This window comes from Dufourea novaeangliae, unplaced genomic scaffold (assembly GCF_001272555.1).
Source record: "Dufourea novaeangliae isolate 0120121106 unplaced genomic scaffold, ASM127255v1 scaffold108, whole genome shotgun sequence".
Lineage (NCBI taxonomy): Eukaryota > Metazoa > Arthropoda > Insecta > Hymenoptera > Halictidae > Dufourea > Dufourea novaeangliae.
Genome location: NW_015374014.1, coordinates 1,768,938 through 1,794,385, shown reverse-complemented (window position 1 = coordinate 1,794,385; position 25,448 = coordinate 1,768,938). Strand labels below are relative to the sequence as shown.

General features: G+C 33.9%; 1 protein-coding gene across 1 annotated transcript in view; it reads right to left on the bottom strand.

Annotated features, from left to right (window-relative positions):
• Positions 1-2,724: 2,724 nt before the first annotated feature.
• Positions 2,725-25,448, bottom strand: part of LOC107188718 — a 119,681-nt gene continuing 96,957 nt past the window's right edge. Inside the window, exons 5-10 of the mRNA XM_015577060.1 lie at positions 16,822-17,002; positions 7,252-7,386; positions 6,307-6,458; positions 4,874-5,234; positions 3,620-3,809; positions 2,725-2,897 (exon numbers count right to left, since the gene is read on the bottom strand). Coding sequence (XP_015432546.1) covers positions 2,737-2,897; positions 3,620-3,809; positions 4,874-5,234; positions 6,307-6,458; positions 7,252-7,386; positions 16,822-17,002 — 1,180 coding nt within the window. The 3' untranslated portion in view covers positions 2,725-2,736. The remainder of the gene's footprint in view (positions 2,898-3,619; positions 3,810-4,873; positions 5,235-6,306; positions 6,459-7,251; positions 7,387-16,821; positions 17,003-25,448) is intronic.

Here is a 25,448-nt window from a genome sequence, read left to right as displayed (position 1 = left end):
ACGGAAAAAAATGTTTCTACTTCAGTTGTGGTTACAGGTACAAATATATTATGTATAACTATGTCAACCAAGGATGTGTATGGAAACTCTCATATCCAAAGACTATTTTGCAAACACGATAGTAAAAATTCCTTTCAACGAGTACAGAGTTTATGAAATTGGATGAAAACTTCGTTGGGCGTTAGATATAATTTTTGTCTCACAATCAGTGTATTTTACACACTTGTACGTACCGTAATTATGATATTTTCTTGTAAAACTGTACTTCCTCATTTATTTTCTGATCAAGGACAGAGCACCGACTGAGATAGAAATTGCATTAATTTCGTCAAAATCGAAGTAAGATCAAAGCACACGATAAACGGACCACGTAGGTCCGTCATTTTCAATGTTGTCGAGCACATGTTTGACAGTAAGTAAGAAATTAAGCTAATCCTCGACCACGAAAGGAACTACGGACGGCTGTACGTAATGTAAAATATATAGTAAGAACAGAAAAGCAGAGAGAGAATGTACCTATATATCTATTCTATAACGTGACACGTTGTCACGCGACGCGTGCATGTAAATTTATTATAAATAAATTATTATAAAGCAACAACACGTTTATTGATACGTGAATGGTATGATTTTATTCTCCAGTAAACGTCCACTTTTTTTCGTGCTATCGTTCTGCTTTCTACAAAACCACATTCGGCACCTTATGAATCATAGAATTCATTTAATTTTAATTCACCTGAACTTAATTATTTAGTTTATGTATATAGAATTAAAAGTTCTCCATATAAACCATGCGTGAGTTCATTTGGGAAGTGGGATGGACTTAATGCAACTCGATAAATACAAAATTCTGGGCTAACAAATGCATACATTTTAGTTTCTAATGTTAAATCGAAATTTTCATCATGATTTATTTCATTTTTGTTGAAATGAAAACAAGATATTCTATATTGAATATACATTTATAAATTATAAGAATATCTGTGTTCGACAACGTATACTACGCAGACGTAATGATAATAGTATTGTCAGAAAAACTTACAAATGCTTCTCATTTCGCGAGATTTTGAGGTAAGGAGCGAAGGAACGATCGGTTATCGACCGATTTTATTATTAATACTACTCTTTCATGCTACTCCAGATTGCATCTCTATTCAATTGTTGAGACAATCGCCGCTTAAAACAAAACTAATTACAACAATTGATATAACTCTAAATGACTAAAACAAAGTCTCTTTAACAGTTCTTAGGTAATTGTTTCGTATACAAATAATCGTTAAAAGTTAATTATAATATATCAAGTCATTTCAAAGAAAAGTCATGTAATTATGTTATTTGTTACAAATATGTCAAATTATACATCAAAATATCTTTCATAAATACAATATTTATGTCAATCATCACTACTTACATTGTCTCATTTTGTTTCCCTATTAAAAAATAAATTTGAATTTAACATAATATAAAAGCTTTAAACAAGAATTCGGTCGAAGAAAACGTAACATGAATCTATACACGGTCTGACCCCAAAATTTCCAGATCGAAATTAAAACAGCAGTTTCTTCTTAAATGATAATACTCTTTTCTGCAACTATTAATAGTAGTTTATTTTTAAAAAGATATCACGAGTCCATGAGTTTACATAACATTTTAGTTTCAAAAGGTATCTCAAAGTTTAATATACCGTATTCATCTAATTCGACTACATTAAACCATTTAATTCTTGTTACCCAAATTGGAAACAAAGAAAAAAAACGACAATCTAAAATCATTTTCACATTCACAGAGCTTCGACAACTACTTGCTCCACCATCTGGAAGGAGAATTACTAGAGCTATTTTCACTGTTTGTGTAATTATGATGAATATATATCTCTGCAGAAAGAAACTACTTTAAAGAATTGCTGTTGAAAAGCGTGAATATAATACGAAAAATTTTTATTTTAATTACAATTCGAAAACTTTTGGGACAAACCATATACATAAATACGTCGCTGTTATTCACGTCAATAATTTAATGTTGTTCTATGACACAGTATGGTCTGCTTCTAAATGTCGAATGAAAAGAGACGAGTTGATTCCGATTACCTGTAGTACGTGGAATGTTTTTATTCTATGTGTATGCACATTTGTGTTATATACATATATTATGCGTATCATCGTCTATGTACGATATATAAATACAGCATTTAAATACATTATCGACAAGATTCTTGGATGAGTCCGGCTAACAGACTAAGACGATGTCGCACAATCATCGACCGCGTCAGATGTTAACAAACGTCCGCCAACATGAATTATCTTTGGTGGAGATACGAAATGCGTGTATAAACAACTATTCGCAAACCTAACTGACAATTTTCAAGTATTTCAACCGATGTCAGAACATAAAAAATGAATCGTATAATGTGCATTCAGCGAAGAGAAACAACTATCGATCTTCGGATTACACGACACGACATCATACATTCCATTCATATTAATTATTAAATATTATTGCAACAAGTAGGTAAATTTTAGAATCCAACCCATTTCCAAAGAAGGTACAGAATAAAACTGCAAGGTAACATGTCTTCCTCTGATGAAATAAGTTTTAATCAGGCGTATAAAATTCTTCGCATAATTGTTATTAAGATAAAATAAAGAAGGTATTTATGAAAAATGTCAGTAGAACAGTCAGTTCTCATGAAAGTTCGCGATTGTTTGTTATAAACTGTGCGGTTGATGGAAATGCGGCCTAATAGGCGCTCTTCACTGACTTCAACACGTTTTCCGTGAAGTGACCGACAATGTTACCCCTTGGATGGTAACAGGCAACCACTACGCAACTTCCGTCCCTTTTGGCCATTGCGATTCCCATATCTGTGGTATTCTTCCAGACGATTTGCGTGAAGTGACCTATCAGATCATAAACAATTATTATATTTTATCAATTATAAACACTATAATTACTATAAGTTATCAATTATATGTATCACACAAAACTTTTGGTAATTGAGTTTATAACAGTAGAGCTACCGAATCCGTCAAAATGACGAATTTCAGATTTCTTGTTTTTTGATTACTGATCGTAAAAAATGGCTTTACCAATTACAAGCACACTTTTCATTTACTGAGAAGGGCAAACTCTGTTAAAAAGTAGTTCCCAGAAAAATATTTAACACGTATTTTTTGTTAGCTATCATCATCCATGTTGAAGGCATGAAAACAACCCTGAAGGTTAGGGGTGTGAAATATATTTTGGTCGAATATCTCAAACTGTTAGAGCCAGAAAAACGGTTTAAATGACAATATTGTGTTTTTTTATGAGGCATCCAGCTGCATTATTAGATGTCAGAAGAATCCATTTGTGGAAATACTACATACATTTAAAAAATAGTACCTACTTTTTGTTAATTTTTCGGATCAACACGGACGAGGGCAGTTAAGAAAAATATATGTCAAATGTTTTTATAATAATATATTTAAAGAATATTGCTTTTCCTTATGTGTTGGCACAAGAAATTGTTAGAGCAATTATTTGCCGTATTACAACTCAATTAATATCAGTCTATGTATTTGTTCATGCCGTTATTAAACTCGATAGTGAAAACTTCTTTTAATACCGCATTAATACATACATGTATTTAAGATTTTTGGCTCCGTCCCAAACTTGTGATCTTTCTTTTCGGAATACCACTTCGAGACCACCTCCCGTGCTGGTACAATTAACTTCGGATCGGAACACTGCATTGAGTAGATGTTCTCCCCATACGGAGACGATGATTGCGGGATCAGTTTGTTCGTGTTCAGCAACGTGTTCGCCCACGCCTGTCGACAGTGAAAAATTCGTAATCCATCGTTACCCTTATGCCATAATATTAAAACTTCATAGCGAACAAGAAGGGGGCGTATTATCACTAGACTGCAGATGTTTATGCTATAGCGTCCTTGCAAAAAGGAATAAAATAAAGGTTCCAATAATGTTTAATAGTATTCGTGTATTATTATTAATCTAATAAAGTTTTCAATACAGAATTTAAAACTCTGTCTCATTTTAATTTCTAGACATTAGTATCTGAAATTGTGAATTAAACTTCCGCAGTGTAATTATCATAGAGTTAAATGACCCAGAATTTTAAGTGGGGAGCCTGGTGTAAATAGACTAACAATAAATAAATTTTTGGTAATTTTTTGGGAAGAAATTATTAAACCAATCTCCTTGTAACTTTGAAAATACTTTATTGTACAGTTAAAGTAAATACAATTTTTTGATTTTCACAACAAATCCATAAATATTATAGTTACAAGGACTTATGTGCATTCTGCAGTCCGTGAGCAAAAAAAAGGTATTCCGCGCCGAGGAATGTAACTAAAAAAATATTCAACCAACTGATCCGACATTGCATGTATGTATAATATGAACATATATATCCTTTAACATCTTCTTCACAGCATAAACTTACATTTATAATTTTATTGTTTCAATAAATCATATTTTTCAGCATTTTTTATTTAAAAAAAAAAAGCTGCCTTTATTAAAATGTCAGTATTTTTTAGCTTCAAAATAGGTTCGTACAGTAAAGAAGATGTTAAAGAATATGTACATGCAAGACTGAGTTAGTTAGTTCCCTGTTCTTTTAGTTACATACCCCGGCGTGAGACACCTTTTTTGCTCACTGGCTGCACATAAGTCCTTATGACTATCTATCATATTTATGGTTTTGTTGTGAAAATAAAAATGTTTGCGTTCGGTTTAATTGTACAATAAAACATTTTCAAAATTTAAAAGATATTGATTTAATACTTTCTTCATAATAAATTTCCAAAAATACGTTCATTTTTACCTGTTTACATCAGACTCCCCTGTTAAAGAGTCACAAAAATCAAAATACCTTAGCGGCAGCTGTCAATTCTGCGTTTAGCCTTAAATCTGGGACACGGTGCCTTCTCCTATATTCATTGTGAACGAGCAAAGCCTCCTGTTGCCACGCGTGTTCATCCATGGAATATCGCGGCAGGAAGTTAGTCTTTTTGTTGGGGCTTGATCCACATGGAGGAAGTACGTTCTCCGTGAAGCTACCCAAGAAATTTCCGGCCGGATTGTAGTTGCAGACAACGTAAACTTCACCGTTCCGATTCCTCGCCATTCCAACCCCCAATTCGGTACTGTCTTTCCACACGACCTGAGTGAAGTGGCCAGTTTTTAGGGTGGTGGGCTCCTTTCCGTATTGATGTTGCGCCTCTTCAGCATACCTGGAAATCAGAATGTTTAAATATAGGTATAACCCTATTACGTGTCCAGCAGGTAACAGTTAGGGGCTGATTTGACGCACGCACGTTGACCAGCCAGTGACAATAGGGTGGTGCTTAAAATTCAACTTTTAAAATATTGCTTGTGTAGCTTAGCATTTTATTCTCTATACTGAGAAACGGACCTGGGTAACAGTTTAGTATATTTCATAATATGTGAGAGGTTGCTACCCGAGGCTCTCTGCAAACCTGACAAACGGATTTATAGAATATGTATGTATAATAGTATTTGTTACTTTAATTAAGCAATTCCGACAGAAATATCCTCACATTAGGAAATTGACTTTATTAGCCCAATAATTTATTATTAATAATAAAAAAAATAAATACGTTATAAACTTAATATTAATAGCCAATTATTTGCGAAATAAATTTTTATAAATGTGGATTGACTATTCTTAAGAGTTGTAATAATATTCCAATGTTGAATAAATGTGATAAAAAATCATAATATATCGAAAAGAAAATTGCATTTTTTTTCCTTAAGAAAACAAAATTTAATGGCTGGTAGCAACCCCTAATATTTAACTGAAAAAATAAAAGAAGGTTGCCAGTGTGCTTCGTGAAGAACGACAACATTTTTTATATTAAATAAGCCCCACCTATTTGTCACTACTGTGACAGTCCACGGGTTGATGTGGTTTGCATACATTAGGCTTACGTAGGGGCATGTAACTTGGTAGATGTTACATGCCTTATATTATACTTATATTTATTTTTGTATAACTTTTATTATACTTGTATTTGTTCCTTGCTTTAAAATATGTCACATACGATTACATTTTTAGATATGTTGTAATCAAATATTATGTATATAATATTCTTACACTTTTTTTCATTTTTTTCGATTGTGCATATGTACTGCGAAACTCACGACAGGATGCTTCACTGATTGCGACTGTGAATGACCAATGCTCTCACGGCAAATTAATGTGATTTATGCACCAACTGTATAGCATCGAGGTTGAAACTATTTTAATTGTACAGTGATTACACAAGTTTGAAAATTACCTACCATTCATTTACAGGTTCGTCGCCGTTGACAACAGTCTTTGGGTTGGAGCTCCACATGCAGTATAAATTCTCACCGTAGTCGATGTTCGCCCTATGCTCTAGCCTACCCCTCGTCGCCAGTATGTTGGCCCAATCTTGACTTGTTTTACATAACTGGAAATTAATATGAGATCAATTAATATCTAAACTATTACTAATTTTCATAGTATAATGTATCAGTCGAAAACACGAGATAAGGCTCGTAATTATTCCACAAATATTTAATGAAATTAATAGAATGTTGAAAACTAAACGGAATATTTTACACTTTATTGCAAGTGTAGGTAACTGGTTCATACGCCTACTGATTCTATAAGATATATCAAATCCTCGTGAAAATGTTTTACTTTTTCATTAATCGCGAAACCTGCTCTCATACTTGCAGCCGTTAGTCTAGTTCAGTTGAAGAAAGAATTTATTTGGATAGAGAAAGGATTTATAGAGAGGCAACATGTTTTCTCCGCCGATCTACTCTCTTTGATAAACATTATCTATAGAATTATGTCGATCATGAGTACTGTACCATTTATAAAAGTAACTTTCCTATATTTTAGATTAGACAGAGAATTGTAAACGATAACGTTGAAAACCATAAACGAGTAGGAATTTCATTCTTTTAACAATGGTTGTATTACGTTGGAAAAACATAAATTATCTTGTCAAACATTTTATAGGCTCAATTTTATAATATTTTGCACACTCAAATACGTTACGAAAGCATAAACATCGGCGATGTACTGAGTAGTACAACTTGTAGCAGTAAAAATTCCGTTCACAAAACTTCTTAAAAAATAATTGTCTAGTCGCACTACCCACCACGATTCGGATACATTAAATTCTCCCGTGAAACGGAAAATTCTTTTTAAATTAAAATTTGTATAATGTTATACTGCGAAAGAGGAGCAACCTGTTTGCTAAGACGAAGAGGTGGCACTCCATGCCTCGATCGGTAATAATTGTGCATTTCAAGACAAACGTTGATGAATTCCTTCGGAGGCCCCAATCTGCGCACAGATGGTTTACGTGTGTCAGTCTTTGTTATCTACAACACACAGAGAGAATGTCGCATAATACATAAAACGTTGTTAACATTAATAGATCGAGAACTGCGTGTATTCACTTCAACGCCGAAATTAGTACTACAAGTTTTATGTTAAACATTCTGCCGAATGTACAATATATCTGTTAAATAAGGAAAGTTTGTGAATTTGTTAATATGTTAATTAAGTGATTTGTTTCTGTATTTATGTACCTCAAGGTTTTTTTAGAAGTTCTAAGTGCGCCTACAATGGCGTTTGTCATCGAGAAATGACCCAGTTGACAGGTCAATGTTAATAAGCTACAAATCAGGGCTGTTCCATTTAACACAGTCACCTTAAACACTTCCATTGTTTCTGACAATGTGAAAAAAATGTTTAGAAGAGGTTCTTCGCAAATGAATTCAATAGTCCATTAGAATGGGAAGTTTATATAACTCTTAGATATCATGTATTGTGTTTTCTATTCCTTCTAAGCACACGTATATACATTTAACTTTGTATCAAATACAAACGGCTTAATTAGAACATACTGTGCTAAAAAAGGATTTAGGATTTATGATGAAAAATAAAATTCAATAAATCCTTCAAAAAATGCTATGTAAATATCGATTAAAAGATTAATGTTTCCTCAATTCGGAGCAATCCTTAATTTCAATACATAACAGGTACAAATTCATTGTACCTAGAGGTTTCTCAAAATAGTATTTGAGAATGAAAACAATGAAAACGACTTTCAAATATTATTTTCAGAAATTTGCAGAATACAAGAAATGTTAGAACATACAAACAAGAAATCAAGAATGTGATAAAATATTTATCTATTTTCACACGACGTAATTATGTAGCAGAAAAAATCAATTCACCCTTACCAAATTATCAAGATAGATCACTTTAAGTTTTTAAAATATTGGTTTTTTATCTCTTTTAACACAAATTTCATACAAAATTCAGTCCTGAAATGTTCTTCGAATCATTTGTATCTAAGAAATTATTTAAATAAAAATTTGCGAATGCAAACCGGTTTCCATTGTAGTCACTCCAATTCTTATCTCCATAACCACACTGATTCATTACAAAACGTTCTTTTGCCTACAACATATTAACATAAGGAACTTGAAATTATATCACAATTCCTCGACACTAGAAAACAAAGATACCCGATGATTATCGTACAGTAATTATAATGCATAATACGAATTCGGTTGGTGATTAAAAAGAAGATTCATTCCCTAAAAAAAACAACTAACAATAATAATTTCTGACAAATACTCTTCTATTCTTTCCGTAAAATCTTCTCTTTGACGGGATAATAGAGTAGGTAGATGTCCCAATTACTGCCACCATCTCGTTTCTTTCATTGAAAAAAATAGTTTCATACATTAAATCGGAAGAATTAATTAATAATTACTTAAAATCTGCGAGCAATTCCAGTGTCCCTACAACTCTGACCTAAAAAATCGAAGTACTTCTGATATACTTTAACGATTCATTTCATACAATAAATATAGGTCGAATACTGAAATTACGGCTCTTTCCTTAGTATGATTTCGCCATCACTTCCTACCTACGTAGTCGCGTTCTTGACATACAAATGGTACAGACATTTTTCAACATTAATTTTTGAAATACCAGGTACATACAAGTACATGTATCTCTTTGTTTTTATGGAAATCACAGTTCCAATATAGTAATTAAAATTTTTTTACACAATCCTGTATACGTTACGTTTTTATTATGCGAAGTAAATGAAGTGGCAGTATTAGGGACACTGGCAGTAATTGGGACATATATCTTATAGCCTATAAATAAATCATGTTATCAAACTGTCAAGTATTATAGATCTAAATTTTCCAACGCTCTGTATGTATGCCTCGAAGATGAAAACGGTGAAAGCCAACGTGATCCACCGGTCGGTTCACCGATCATTTCGCATTCACGTCTAGGTAAAATACGTACACCTGCAATACGCGTCATGGTCAAAACAAAAATCACGCGACAACGCAGAGTGTAGGCAGCAATAAAGTCGATGGCGTCCCTAATAACCTAGATACACGGAGTAGTCAATGGTTAGTAGACTGACTGGCAGAAACGATTTCCCATCATCCTATCGGAACGCGATCATCTCTCCAGCACGACAGTCAGGAAGCACAAAACTATCGTGAAAACGCTGCCCCGCGTTCTTCAGCGTCGCGAGGACTTCCGGTCACGAGTTTCTCCCGCGATTCCTTCGGCTCCGAAACTGTCAGACCTGGATGATGTGCAATTAACAATTTTCTTCCTTGTCTGCTTTTTAATATTTACGGGGGATTATTGAACATTCTCGTTTCAACCGACTGGCCCCCAGATGTGGTTTCACGCTCGGGTAAAGTGCCAACTTCAGATACTTCTGTCAACGGAGCCCTGTATCGACCGACTTGTGACCGTATTTTTAATTTACTTGGAAATATCGAGCAACAGTTCGTCGAGTACTTCATAAACGCGATTTGAAATACTAAGCTGATTACGATGTCAGGTCGTGGATAGTCGTGAAGGTGCAGTAACTGGGGATTTGCGACTTGATTTCCGTGAATTGTCAAGACAGTTTGCGGTATCTCTGTGCCAGGAAAAAATTGTAAGAAATCAAATTGGTCTAATTAGTATACTGGGTGTATTGGGAATTAAAGTATTACTAATAGTGGTACCATTCTTTGCGGGAAAGTAAGTTGACAAGATTTAATGAAGATTTTTCTTGTAAAACTTTACCGATTAAGATACTAACTTTAACATAGTATCCAGTAAAAGAACACGCGATCCCCCATTTTTATCACGGTTCAATAATTATCTAAATCCACGGACATGTACATATTATACTGTCCATCCAAACCCGGAACGGTTTCGGGACGGTTCCGTTCAGGCAAATATTCTTTGATGCATTTGAAATCATTTTCGAAGAATGTTTTGTCGAATACTGTTTTTCAAAATAAAATTGTCTATTTTTTCGAAAAAAATATTCAATGCACATATGTACATCCTGAAATATTATACAACTCTTCTTCCTCGTCTACTGGTTCTCAGTGTTCGTAATTCTCTGTAAGTCTTTCTCTGTTTTAGAATTTTATGAACAACATAAAGACGTTCTTTTTTCTTATTATCTTCATCTGATACTAATGCTATGCAGGTCTGAGTTAGGTCTTTTAGGGATAAATATGAAAATATTACCTACTAAACGATAGCCACTATAACAGACGGAGGAATGTTCTACTTATTTATATTTGACGATGTCGGATATAAACTGATAGTATAAACGCTAAGTACCTTTGTCTAAACGGAACCGTCCCGTAACCGTTCCGTGTCTGCACGGATAGTAAAAATCAATCTTAACCTGTGACTGGTCTAAGATATAAGAAGTGAAAATTCCATGTTCCGCATTCCTCCTTAGATTTTTACGAAAATTATGTGAATCGATTCCTTATGTTTTTCCAATGAAAATAATACCAAAAATAACACAATTCCGGCTATAATTAACAAAATTACATGAATAATTAATTTGCATAATGTAAAGCTAACATCAACAAATAGTCTGATTTACGTGATATTTGGTATAATTTTAATCGGGAAAACGCCAAGACACCATAGGCGTCACTTCCATATCGATGTGGGATTATTCCGTGAGATGTCTGATACTTTTTGGAGTAACATTTCGGATTTGGTTTAAACTTGGATATGTTGTACGTAGTCTTTAATGTTATATAAACGTATCTGGAAGGATTTCTCAAAATTTTTTAAATTGTTGATTTTACAGCTGTTTGAAATTTAGTGTTAACTTTTTTTCAATAAATCATAACTGCTGAACTAACAAACTGATCAAAGTGAACTTTGTGAAATTATTAATTCTGAAAAATTGGTTCAGTTTAAAAAAAAAATTTTTTAAGCATTTATTTTGCAGTGGTTTTAAAGAATGGGTAAATTGAAAGAAAACACGTTCACTTCAAACTGGTTTTATGAAAAATAATTGAAGTTAACACTGCTTGTAACGCATGGCTCGGCCAGCCAAATTCGTGTGCTTCGACGCAGCGTTAACTTTAATTAATTTTCACATAGCCAATTTTGAATTGTCCATATTTTTTCAAATTTGACCATAAAGAGGACAAATAATACTATATCCTGATTTTTGTTCAAATTTATAATAGTGCCCCACTATTATAAAATTTGCATTTCTTGAAAACAATTTCAAGATAAATGGACAACAAATATTTTGTTTCAACTGAAATAATATTTATTAAGTACTCTTATGTCCCCACTCTAAGCACCCACAAAGCTCATTTTGGTGAGTTTTTTATTTCAACAGTTACAATTTATTGAAAAAAGATTGACACTATATTTCAAACAGCTGTGAAATCAAAAAATTCTTAACATTTTCAAAAATCCTGTCACATACGTGTATACATCACTAAAAACTGTAACATATCCAAGTTTCCAAAAAATCCGAAATGTTACTCCAAAAAGTGTCCGACTTCGCGTGGAATGAGCCTTATTCGATAGCACATAATTCGCACGGTTGAAATATCAATGTTATGAACGTTTAAAGCTGGCTGGGGCAGAGATGGGCAAACTAATTATCTAGACACAAAATTTCGAATAACGAATAAAAGATAAACAAAATATTTCGTCATTTTTAATTGTTTAAACGTGGAAATTTCAAGTTTTATAATAAAATAATAATTCTTTATAAATGGATCGACATTTGTCGAACAATTATTTAAATTCATTAACTGTTTAAAGCTCAGAACGGCACCCTTAGATACTACTGCTTTTCACGGTGTATTATTCGAATAAAATTCTGCCCAACTCTAGGCTGGGGTCTATTAAACCCGACCCGCTCGGTCAAAGATTAAAGCGTCGTTGCTCTAATTGCGAATTTATGTACTCGGGTGTCTCAAACAATTCTAAAAAAAAAAGATTAAACGAAGCGACGTCATGCTCGTTCACGCTCTGCCACGTCTATTTAAAATCCTTTCTGTTGAACCAGCCACGGTTGTACACTCACGAGCAAACTCGGCTTCCACTAGGGAAAAAAATAACGTAAGGAAAGGGTCTCCTACCACTTGGTAAATTTATTCCAGATAGTAAAATAAATGTTAAATCGAATGTTAATTTGGCATACATTTCAGTAATTCCAAATACCAAGTGGTAGGAGGCCTTTCTCTTACGCCACTTTTTCCCCTAATGGAAGCCGAGTTTGCTCACGGGTGTACATTGTCGCAGACGCGAGCGTGTTGCACACGAGTACGAAATAATAAATAGAAAACGAACCGGGCCGAACGAACGGGAACGCAGCGCGGACGGAGCGTTAAACCGTGGTACATACATACTTATACCCCGGGAGAAAAATTGGGCCCCGGAGCATGTGAAGCTGACTCTCGAAGGCGATTAGTCATCGTTGCGAGAGTAACGATTTCCCGAGGCGATGCACGAGCATTCAGACGTGTCTCTCGAAAAGGGAACGGTCCTGAGTCATCGACAGATGGCAACGTACCTTAATGTCGCTCGCGTACTACGTGTACGTATACGTTCACGTAGGTAAACGTCTCACGTGTGACTGACGTGAGAACGCGCGACTATGAGTTATACTCCAAGCTCTAACCCTTCGAACTAGTGATGGACATCATCGACTAAAAACTATCCACTAAGTCGATAGTAACCAACGACTATTTTCAGTCGACTAATTTTTTCAATCGTCGACTACTTTAATCGCCTGAAGCGACTAACTTCAGGCGAATAATATTAGTCGCTTGAAGCGATTACTTTCCGTCGACTAATATTAGTCGCTTGAAGCGATTACTTTCAGGCGACTAATACTAGTCGCTTGAAGCGACTACTTTAGTCGATTAAATTTAGTCGCTTCGAGCGACTCGCTCGAACTATCGAGCTATTGATCGCTATTGACTGGATCTTGATTATTTTCTTCGCGATGCAAACCAATTGCAATTTTTTCATATATCTTTTTATGCATTACGAAGAACTGGGCAAATTATTGCTTATAACCTAATTGATTTTCATAAAATATGTAGAGCAGTTAATTTTTTAAGTGTCAATATTAAATAGCTTACAAAAAATCGAATATTAGTAATTGTTTAAACAAACTCGTTTCCCACTTATATTTTTGAAATTCTATCTATGAACTAATACATTTCTAAAAGGTAAATGCACCAATGATGCTGAAAAGTTGACGACATAATCTATACATAACCTATAAAGCAAAATTTCAGTAGACTAAAAACTATCGACTAAATAGTCGATAGTATGTTGCGACTAAATAGTTATTAGTCGATAGTTTAATTTAGTCGATGGTGTCTATCACTACTTCGAACAGTAGCCGGTTAAATTAAAAGACATTACATTCCACGGTGTGTTTCTTTTAACCCTTTTTGTCTGTAGGATTCCCTTTGGAATCATTAGCCTTTGCAGAATGGACAGGTTTTTACATGACTTTTTATATTTTTAAGTTAGAACTTTTATACAGGATATCCCCCCATTTAAATCGATCCCCTCGAATGTCTGAAATTAAATGTGATACCGGAAAGTGTTTCAAACAAAAATTGAATAGTTTCGACGAGGGCATAATTTGCAATGATTTTAATTTAAAAATTAGCGTAGTGGTACTAGCGATACGATGTTTACCGTCATAAAGTTGATGTTCAGAAATACGTCCATACACGTCGTATGTAATTTTGAAATTAAAATATTTCTTAAACTAATAGTTTTTCGGTATAAAAAGGATACTAATATTTTACAGGAAATTAACTGCATTGATCCATGCATTTAAAAGATGGCTAGTTTTTGATATAGCAGCCTACGATAATTTCAGTGATTTTTAAATATGTTGTCGAGGGCATGATTCTGAACAACTTTTTCGTTAGGTATAATCGACGGAAAGTCCAAGTTTCCGAGATATTCACAAAAAAACTATGGGTACCACTACAATGAATTCTGCGTATGTCTGCATATGACAAACAATGTTCGCGAACAGTTACCGAACAGGTGTAAATATTCTGTTGCACCAGTCTGTCAGTTTCTTGGAAGTAATCACTTCGTTGTATGTATTTATTGCGCACTTGCTATTTATTAAACTCAACATTTTTTTAAACCTGTGGATAAGATTAATTTAAATGTCTAACAAATTATGAGTAAGGTAAATGTCCCACTGGTTGGACGTTTAAGGCGAAGATTGCGGTTACGACGACTTTTTATATATTAAAATACTATAGATTGGCAAAAAAGTACATTTAATCGATAGAGCAGAACTTCTTCTTCCAGACAAGTCGTTATAAGAAAGTATTCACGTAAAAAGAAGTATTAAAATTTATGAATATCTATAAGCGTTCATTTGGCCGAGTAATAGGACAGAATTTACGGCACGTCCTAGTCATTAAATTTAGCTGTCCCAGTGTTTGAACATAACATTCGATAAATGATTCATAGCTGAATTTTAATAGTAAAAGGTGAATACTATTGCTTCCAAGGTCTTCCAATTCATTCAACCGCAAGTGGTAATAACTTTTCGCAATCGTAAGTGGAATGTTTTCGCCCCCTAATCAATTGCAATTTGACTCTTTCACCTGTTAAAATTTCTGAATTAAGTTAGATTTGTTAATTTACATGCTATTATTCAATTGGCTAAGCATAGTTTACGTCTAAATAAATCGATACATCATTCTACGATAACGGAAAATGTATTTAAACCCTGTTGTCAAATACCTCATACAAATCTATTCAGCATAAAGAAATAATGTTTAAAGCGGGCAAATTTTACCACTGTAGAAATGTAAGATAATTTTGAATAATAATTATTAGACTTTATACATTTAACACTAACACCACGAAAGCAGTTCGAATTACTGGTTTACAATCATATAACGATAATTAAAATGTTACAACACTGCATTTTCTCAGCAATATGAAAATGAAGAAATTAGTTGATTTAAAAATTCGCGTATTTTCTAAAGGTGGTCATGTTTATGTCCGATAGAAATAGATGTACGTTCGGTAGTTTAGTGCTACAGCAGATACGACTACGTAAAACAGAATGAAACAAGAACTTTTAACTTAAGAAACTGCTTAATTAACGAAACAAATTTTTCTACAAGTTTAATTTTTATGGAATAAGCTATGGAAGTAAATATTTCAATAATATCTGCAGTCTAGTAATCATAATCCCGTCGTTGACTATCGAATATTACAAGTAAATTTAATTCAAGAAAAATCTATAAAGCTATGAAATGTCTTACTAAAAATAAGAGAACAAGTACAATGTTCATTGAGGGAGTATAAAGTTGTTTGTAAAATTTGTACAGGTAATTGTTGTAAACCACGTACCTCTCAGGAAAAGATTTTCAGAAAATTTAGTTTTAATCTCACAATCAGTCAGGAACATGTTGTGACAATCCATATATCAGATTCCTTTGAAAGAACTGTCTGTCCTATACTTAAAGACGCTATAGGAAGTATGGTAATTTAATATTTTCTTACTCCTCTCGGTGAGTACTATGAGCTCCTAAAGTCTTTGACCCTTTATTTTATCACCCTATATTCGTTGCCATGGGACCTATACTAACCTGACCTGTTTTTAATGGGTTATATACCTTTGAGCTGTTAAATAAGAGGGAAAGTTAAACAAATTTTTGGTATCTGCAAAATTATTGTTTATTAAAAATTCAAAATATACATCTTAGTATATGTTATTTCCTTAGTAATTTCTGAAAGATTGAGCTATATGTATATCTATCAACAGAAGAGAATGGCTGCTATTTAAAAGTATTTTACTCAAAATGCAGCTTTCAAAATCGATACCAGAAATATTTAGGACTACTGAACCAATTTGGATGAAACATTGTGGTAATATTCTTAAGATTATATCTAGTACTTGACGAAGTAAATTTTTTATTCGTGCATTTTTTCTTTTCTTAGTAACAAACGAGGTTGAAAATTTATGTCACAACCTATAAGTTTACGTTCAAACGGCCACCACTTTGTAAAATATTGATATTTTCAAACTTGGCTTCGATCAGTAACTCTACACTACATGCTTCTCCACGGAGCCCTCTTATTTTCCATTGACGTTAAGTGCTCCTTTTGTTGGGTATGGAGGTTCCAATCACACAGATGTATATGCTGAATTCTTAATAAACAATAATTTTGCGTACACAAACAAATTCTTTAATTTTCCGTCTTATTTAACAGCTCAAGGGTATGTAACTCCTTAATCGAGAACACTACTTCGATTTGGATGAATCAGGTCAAATTCTTGAACACTGTTCTCTAACAGATCCATGAATCGATTTACGTTGGCGTATGTGTGTGTGTGTATTGTGCGTTAGTAAGAACACATCAGAAATTATATGATATTACTAACGACTTACAGTCGACTTATAGCTAGTCGATATGGCTGGTATGTTTACCGGTGTCGACGAGCATCTTGCAGAATCAGGTGACGCCGAGGACGACCTGGCGCTGCTGTAAGACATTCCATCGCTTCCTAAACTACCGTGGAAACTGCCGTGGAGGGAATTCGACAGTGGTCCTGGAGAGGCTGGCGACGCCGTCAGAGGGGACTTCGATCTTACCGAATCCGTCCTCGATCTGCAAGTAAATCGATTACATACGGTGGATGCAGAAAGACAACACCTTCAGTGTCGAAGCAGTGACGCACAGTGACCGGGATGTGCGTGTGATTACTCGTGTCTGACTACGGTGCAAGCCATTCAGATTTTTGGTCTTCGGAAGCGATGCGATCAAACTTTCGAAAGCGTTGCGATCAACTTAGTTGAAAGAACTTGAGGAAGATTAATACAACCTACGTATACACAAGCACATGAAAGCATCTGGGACTCGTTTTTTTTTTTTGCTTGTATAGAAGTGCCATTCATGCACAATGGATAGCATTTGGAAGCTTAATGTTCATTGCAATAGATATCAATATGTAATAAGTATTAAACGTATGTCGCATAAGTTATATTGGTAGGAGTGATAATACCTTACAGGGAAAGTTACCCAGATGTTAAATTAGTTTTGAAAGAGTAATGGTTGGGGGTTGTAGCTTTCGACTTTCTAAAAACGTTGTTAAAAAAAATTAATAAGTGTTATTAATCTGGGAAATTCGGTATTAGCCAGAAAAATGGCATGAGGGTCCGTTATAAGAAGCTCTGAAAACGGATACAAACTTTCTTTTTATATATATATATATTTTTTTTTTTTGGACACATATAAATGAAATAATTAGTGGAAAACGAAGTAAAAACACCAAAATAAGGTCCAAATCAATTTTCCGTGTTTAAACGATACGCAGGTCCAAGTTCACTAAATTTGAGGGCGCAGAAGATCCTAGAAGTTTGCCCCAATCAACAACGTGGACACTATGGTCGAGGTGGACAAAACTCCCCATGTTGATATTTTTCATTTCTTTTCTAGTTATTTAATTTGCTTATAAAATCAACAAAATTATAAAAAGAAAGTTATTTATATCCCTTTTTAGAGCTGTTTATGATGAACTTTTCCGTTTTTCTCGCCGTTATTGAATTTTCCGGACAAATAACATTTACTTGAGTTCTTAGAAATCCTATAAATCACAATCATTATTTTTTCGGAACTAATTTAACATCTGGGTACCTTCCCTCGCTAGTATATCGTACCTTGTCATGAATTTACAGTGGCATAATGAACCTGTATGGAGCTCTGTCCTGAACTAATAATAAATAAAACCACGATACAGAAATATGAAATATTAAAATAACTTTATGGAAACGATTATTTAACCAATATACGAGTTTTCGAGTGATTTGCAACATTTAAAGCGATAGGAAAGACGTGTAAGATGATGAAAAATTAGAGTACACAAATACGTCAGTTATATACATATTTTAGGAGCTGTGTATTCCGGTCTGTCTCGAAATATAGTATCCTTTATCATTAATGAATATTTATTACTATTATTATTGTTAATATTTATAGCAACCGAATGAAAGGACGTATTTTCCGATGTCAACGCGACATTCATAGCTTTTCCTGAACTAATCCTCCTTATTTCTACAATAAAATTTTTTCCTTGCAGGCATTTTTAGTATTAATAATCCAAATTTACGGAATGAAATCAACTTAACATTTCACTTCGATTATATGATTTTCACATTTCGAATTACGTAACTTTCATTTAAATCGAATTTGATACCCGTAACGTTCAATATTATTGTTGGAATACATTTTTACGTGCCGAATTAATATTTCCCATTACCCAGAAATTATTCAATAAAATCGAAGTGGTGTAAAATCTGTTTATGTAGTAGAACCTTCTAACAGTAAAGCATTCGAATAAGAGAGTTTCGCGTATTCCAGATTCAAGTGCACTGAATGTAACGTAATAATCTTATAATTACTTTTTGCTCTGAATATACGTCAAAAAGTCGGTTAACTACCATCTGTTTGCAAACTACCTACCTTCGGTAATAATTATTCGCAATTTCAATCATCAAACATTATGTTGCTTCTTTATTGATTGTATAACTACTTTTTTGTCATGCTTCGATTACAATGTAAAGACATTGAGGCTATTTAGCAGTAAACTAAAACACATATTTATTTTCCAACATTGAGATTGTCATTAGCCAAGCATTTCAGAGAGAAAAATTAATTCCTTCTTTCTCTTTACGTGTTATACTTCGGTAAATACTTCGAACGAGACATTGAATGAACTTTTCTGTAAACCTGAGTGTACACATTTCTACGAAATCGTTGATAAAGAAGCAGTTAACCAGTAGAACAGCATATGTAATTACTGAGGAATATGTATGAAGTCTTTTATTTTCAATAATAAGCATAAATTCTACATATTTTATTTACGAAATGTTTCAGACGCTTTTCTTGAAACGTCTGCACTTGTTGTAACATATGCGCGACGTATCCTTTGATGGTTCACAGGAATACCAATAGTAGACGTCTCACGAATTCAACATATTTGCCAGATGTTCGTAAAATTCTGATTTCGGAGCGTTTATCCCCGAGTTCACCAGATGTTTGTCAAACTTTCGTTTTGTTCTGTTTCACTTGAACATGAAACGAAGTGTCCATTTATAGACTATCCAAGGAAGTATCATCCGAAGAAGGAATGATTCTCAAAGCAACAGTCAGCCACAAAAGTATTAAATACATCCTAAATATTTGTAATATTATGCAGAGTACAATTTAGTTATATGTTTGTAGAAAGTATATTGATTGATAATTAAAATGTTAGAAAAAAAATAAAAAAGTTTAGAAAACTGTAAACCATCCATTTTTACAGTATAGGTAGTATACAATAGACTACGTATACAAAAATATTTAATAAATCTAAATAAATGCAGAAGATGTTGCTAATAGCCAAATTCAGCATTTCATGTGACGCAAACATATCTATTTTTTCTTAAATTGCCTGAAAGTAGATCATAGTAAATAAAGTATATAGTATATAAACTATATAAAATTAAAACGTACATTGAACAATAAAAAGATTCGTGTCCATATAATAAATTCACATTTAACCCTCTACTGCCCCGTGTAACTTTGAAGTCACATACCAATTTATCATTGCTATGTAAACTTACCATTCCACAGTTAACCAATGTAACTTGAAAGAAAAAAATGTATAAAACACTTGTAAATGCATTACTCCCAGTATGACCTTAAATTCACAACCTTATTTTTAAAAAAACACTAAACCATATCTTCAAAATTGAAAATTTAAGTTTCATGTCTTCAACTGGTTAGAAGTAAACAATATAATATAAAGATAACACCTTTTAATAAGATCAAAATTTGTATTGATTAACAGTAAATAATTAATTTAAGCAGTAAAGAGTTAATCTTGTAATATTATATTTTGTCAGCAAAAGTACATTTCAGGACAGAACGAGCCTCAACAACCAAAGATCAACGGACAAAAATATGTAGCCGGGCGGTTCTATTTAACAAAGAGCTTCATCGCATTCCCTGATTAGTAAGAGTCTTGGCTTCAATGTTTCCAGCCAGACAAGAAGCAAAGCATTCGTCTGGCAGCGATCGTGTTGAATTAACATCCGTTTCTCTTTAGTCCCGTTTCTCGCTCATCAAGGCGCTGAATCAAACCAAATTAAACAAGTAAGCGGCATTAAAGTCGGCGCGTAATTCGTTCGAAACACGACGATTCACCCGAGCGTTCTGTCTGGAACGTCTGCCTTTTGTGCCTTAACCCTCGTACAGTGAACGCGGGGTTATCTTGACCCGACTGTAGCTACTGGCGTATTCTTTCTTCTATGTACAGTAAAAGTTATATGTAAATGTAACACATGAACTTGACAGTATACATCGTCAATGATAAAAATTTTCAGAAAATCGACTTGAAATTTTTTGTGGTAGAAAAATTATTAATTACTCAACGACTTTGCAACGAAACATTTTTTTGTTTTACAATTTAGCTAATGGGTTTTTGGGTTTTGAGGGCCTCTAATAGACTGTTATTTATGTATACTGCTTGCTATTTAAAGAAGGGTTTACACAACTCCATCTTGAATAATGACATTGTTCTTGTTCAGTATTGGGTTTGCTCAAACAGTAACATTGGATTTCTGAAGCTCTGATTTCAATAAAAAGCACTGCTTCTAACTAATAAAGCATACATCAATGTGTAATTTGAAAAGGAAATCATTATGATTAGCTTATATTTTTTTTAACTGACCTCATTTGGAAAATGAGTAATAAGAAGATTTATGGGTACCTATACTTTCCAGCGATTATACATACTTCTTGATTTCTGTCCACTTGCAGTACCATCATCATGCACATAGAAAATCTTTTTTGTCGTTCGTTCGGCGTTATTCCCTTTCCAGAAGTACAATAAGGGAAAGCACATGTTCTCGTCACTCATTTTCAAAACAAGATGAATTCAAGTACATACATATAATGCAATCAAAATGATTTGATTTTTAAACGATGCGAAAAAAGTGTAAACTTATCTTTACTTATAGAAAAAATGTGTTAATATCAATAAATATCGTCCAAAATCCATGCTTTTCCAATCTATTGCTAGATGGTACTCGGAAAAATTGTAAGGTACTAACAAGAGAAGGACTCCCAATTGTCCGCCTTCGATTTTAACTGGGGTTTTGTAAGATAATAGTATACAGGTTCCTAATGATATACGTGATGTATTAGGTATAGATACTGTTAATTTTCAAGATAAGAACAATTAAAGTTACCACCCCGTGAGATACATTATGAATAGAAGTTGAGTTGGCAAAGTAAAACAAAAACATTTCTGTGAACGGGAGTCAATCCCAGGATCTTCAACTTACTAGCCAAACAACCTTATACAGTCAGTGTAAAAAGTATTCGTACAGCCTTTAAAACGGAACAACTCTTTTAAAATTGGTCCAATGGCTTGAATTTTTTTGTGAAGTTAGAGACATTAATTTACTAAATGATGTGAAAAAAAATTTGAAAAAGTTGCAATTGGTCCGAATTGCGAAGAAAATATTAAAGGTCGTGTTTTACAACTTTTTAATCTGAGGCTATAATGAAAATTTAATAAATACATATCGAAGATTTTCGATCTACAACTGTAGTAAATCTAACAATTCTCACATCTTTTGATGTCTGTCGCTCGTTTCTGTATTAACCGATTTCAATGAAAGTTTCAGTATGTACATAACTAACATAAATCTTCGATATGTATTTATTAAATTTTCATTATAGCCTCAGATTAAAAAGTTGTAAAACACGACCTTTAATATTTTCTTCGCGATTCGGAACAATTGCAACTTTATCAAATTTTTGTTCACATCGTTTAGTAAATTAATGTCTCTAACTTCACAAAAAAACTCAAGTCATTTGGACCAATTTTAAAAAAGTTGTTCCGTTTTAAAGAGTGTACGAATACTTTTTACACCCACTGTATCTACTAGAGCTGTGACTTTATAAGATACCCGGATTCCCGGGTACCCATGAGATATTCGAATATATGAGACAGTCGAGAATTTCGATTCAGAAGTCAATCGAAGCCGCGTAGGCATACTGCGCTACTTAGCACTCGCGTTACACTCCCAAAACATGACTTACTCATTCTTACAATATAATAATATACTAATATGTATTATTAGTCTACAGGGTATAACAAAAATGTTGGAAAACCTAGAAATAGAAGACTCATGAGGTGATTTGAAACAAGTTGTTCTTTAGCACAAATGTTATCTGAGGCTTTTTAACGAGATATTAACGAAAAACCCTGACCAACCAGAGCGCAAGCCTGCAAGCTAAGGAACAACTTGTTTCAAATCACCTCACGAGTCTTCCATTTCCGGGTCCTCCAACATTTTTTTTAGACCCTGTATGGTGCTAAGTAACGCAGTATACGCGGTTGCGATCGAATAATCACAATAATATAATAATATATATTATTATATGAGTATAATTATGATTTTTATTATTGTAATATCATTTTCAGTTTTTCTCAGTTTATTCCAGTCATTGCCGATATGAATCGAAAATGGTCGAAAGACAATCGATATAAAAATATAATCAAATACCCGCATTGAAATTCTCAACTGTCTCATTATTCAGATATCTCATCTATACCCGGGTACCCGGGTAAAAGTAATAGTCCTAACATGTAATAATATATTGAAAAGGTAATGCATAATATATTTTAAAGGTACGTAACTCTGATTTATCTTCATTTTTCTGATTTATCTCCGTTTATATCTTTAAAATTATCGAATATCTATAGTTAATATGTATTTCACATATATCATTAGGAACCTGTATACTATCATCTTACAAAACCTCGTCAAAATCGAAGTCGAATAGTTGGAGTCCTTATCTTGTAAGAGGGTTAATAGTGGGGACTCCTTTGGGGCCAACTCCGAATCAATCGAAGCGCCGGTGTAAACAATCGGGCGCTAGCGAAAGCACATAATCGATACCTGAGACGGTTTGATGATACAACATCTAACGGCAGTGCCTACAAATAAATTTTAGTCCCCGTTACCATCAAGTTGGGTTTGAGTATAAATGTATTCTACTACGCGAAGGCATTGTTGCCGGACTGTATCGAGAATTTTCTTATGTTATTGCCTCGTGTACCCATTATAATTCTACCCATCAGGAGAACGATGGAATTCCTACGGCTACGAGATTTCGATTCTCGCTGAACGTAGGATGAGAAGAGCGCAAGCGATAGAGATTTGAGAATTAAACAATACTTACGTACTAATGTGTGCAACAATAAACGTTTCCCATTCATACTTGGGTAATTATTCGGAAGAAGTTCATCATCAACGATTTCAATGACCTTGAAATATGATGTCAAGGTCATCATTCTAAATAACTTTTCCCTATACATGTTACCGCCACTCGGCTTAAGTTTCCGAGATATTCGCAAAAATATATTCGATACTATACAGGGTGTCCCAAAAATGTCCTCCGAACTTCTCGTTCATTCTCTGTTAAATTACCTTTTCGTTCACACGTTATTTGAAAAGGAAATTTGCAAATTCGTAAAACGGAATTTACAAAAAAGTAAATGTGCATTCGTCTTCTTACGTTACACATAATTTGCCTACATTCACGTTTCATTCGTTAATCTCTTTAAATAACAAACGGCAGATGATAAAAAGTATGATTTTATTTGTTACGTCTTTTTTATTTGCTATTAAACGCAGTTTCCTGCGATGCATGCTGACCTACTTGTTTGGAGCTTCGTAGTACAAGCGTAGCGCATAGCCACCGCTAGCGCGGGACCTCGGCTGGCAAACTCGCGCTCTGATTGGTCACGGTTTTTCGTTAATATTTCGGTAACGAAGCCTCAGATTACATTGTTGCTAAGGAAAAAGTTGTTCCAATTCACTCCCCGAGTGCCCCATTTCCGGGTCGGAGGACATTTTTGGGACACCCTGTATATTGTATTTTGTTCTGTATGGGTAATTATGTAGAGAAAGGGCAAACTCGTGTATGACTTTGACCTTGACTATGTGGTCAAGGTCAACGTCCTGATTGACCTTGACTTTGACAAAATTGGCAGTATTCAACATTTAAGAGAAGATACACATTTGAAAGAGTGATCGGAGTAGGTCTGAGACTAGATTCGTTAGCGGGGAGGGGGTTTAGGGGAGGGGCGGCAGCCACTTATTCTCATAAAACTATGCCTAACTCTGTCCCAGACCACCCACCATACAAGGGTTAAAATAGTTGTCCAAAGCTGAGAGAGGTATTATAGCGAATTCAGCAGACACGCACTGAGTCTGTGCTGGTGCTACCCCAAAACGGTACTAGTCCAAGCATGTTCCCTGGTTAACACCGATTATTACATACGATCGATCTTACGATTAGTGCAGCACTGAATTAGGGCAGCGCTGTGATAAAACAGGAATAAAACTGCGCTGAAATTGTACAAATTGATCCTGTGATTCTGTGTTAATAGACCCACACAATCACTTCCAAGTCTCGGCTGCTTGTCATATCCCGTATTATAAGATCCCTAGATGTTACCAAATGTCGCCGTATTCTCGACACGCTGTGGAAATTTTCGAATTTTCCAGTTACAGCCTAGTCCAGAGGTCGGCAAACTTTTGAGACGGAAGAGTCAAACCTGTCCCTTACAACAATTTAAACATTATTTGAGAGCTATAAATATATTTTTATAAATAAGGAAAATTTAAAGTAACATTATAACAAGTTATAATATTGATTATATCTTTATTAAATGAAGAAACAATCTCAGAAAAATTGTTCGCATTGATTGTATTTTCATTTTTAATTGTACTTCAGAACTACATGTAAGCTGAGTTGGGCAGAGTTTTATTCGAATAATATACAGTGAAAAGCAGCAGTATCTAAGGGTGTCGTCCTGAGTTTTAAACAGTTAATGAGATTAAATAATTGTTCGAGAAATGTCGATTCATTTATAAAGAAGTACTATTTTATTATAAAAATTGAAAATTCCACGTTCGAACAATTAAAAATGACGAAATACTTTTATCTTTTATTCCTTATCAGAAACTTTTTATCTAGATAATGAGTTTGCCCA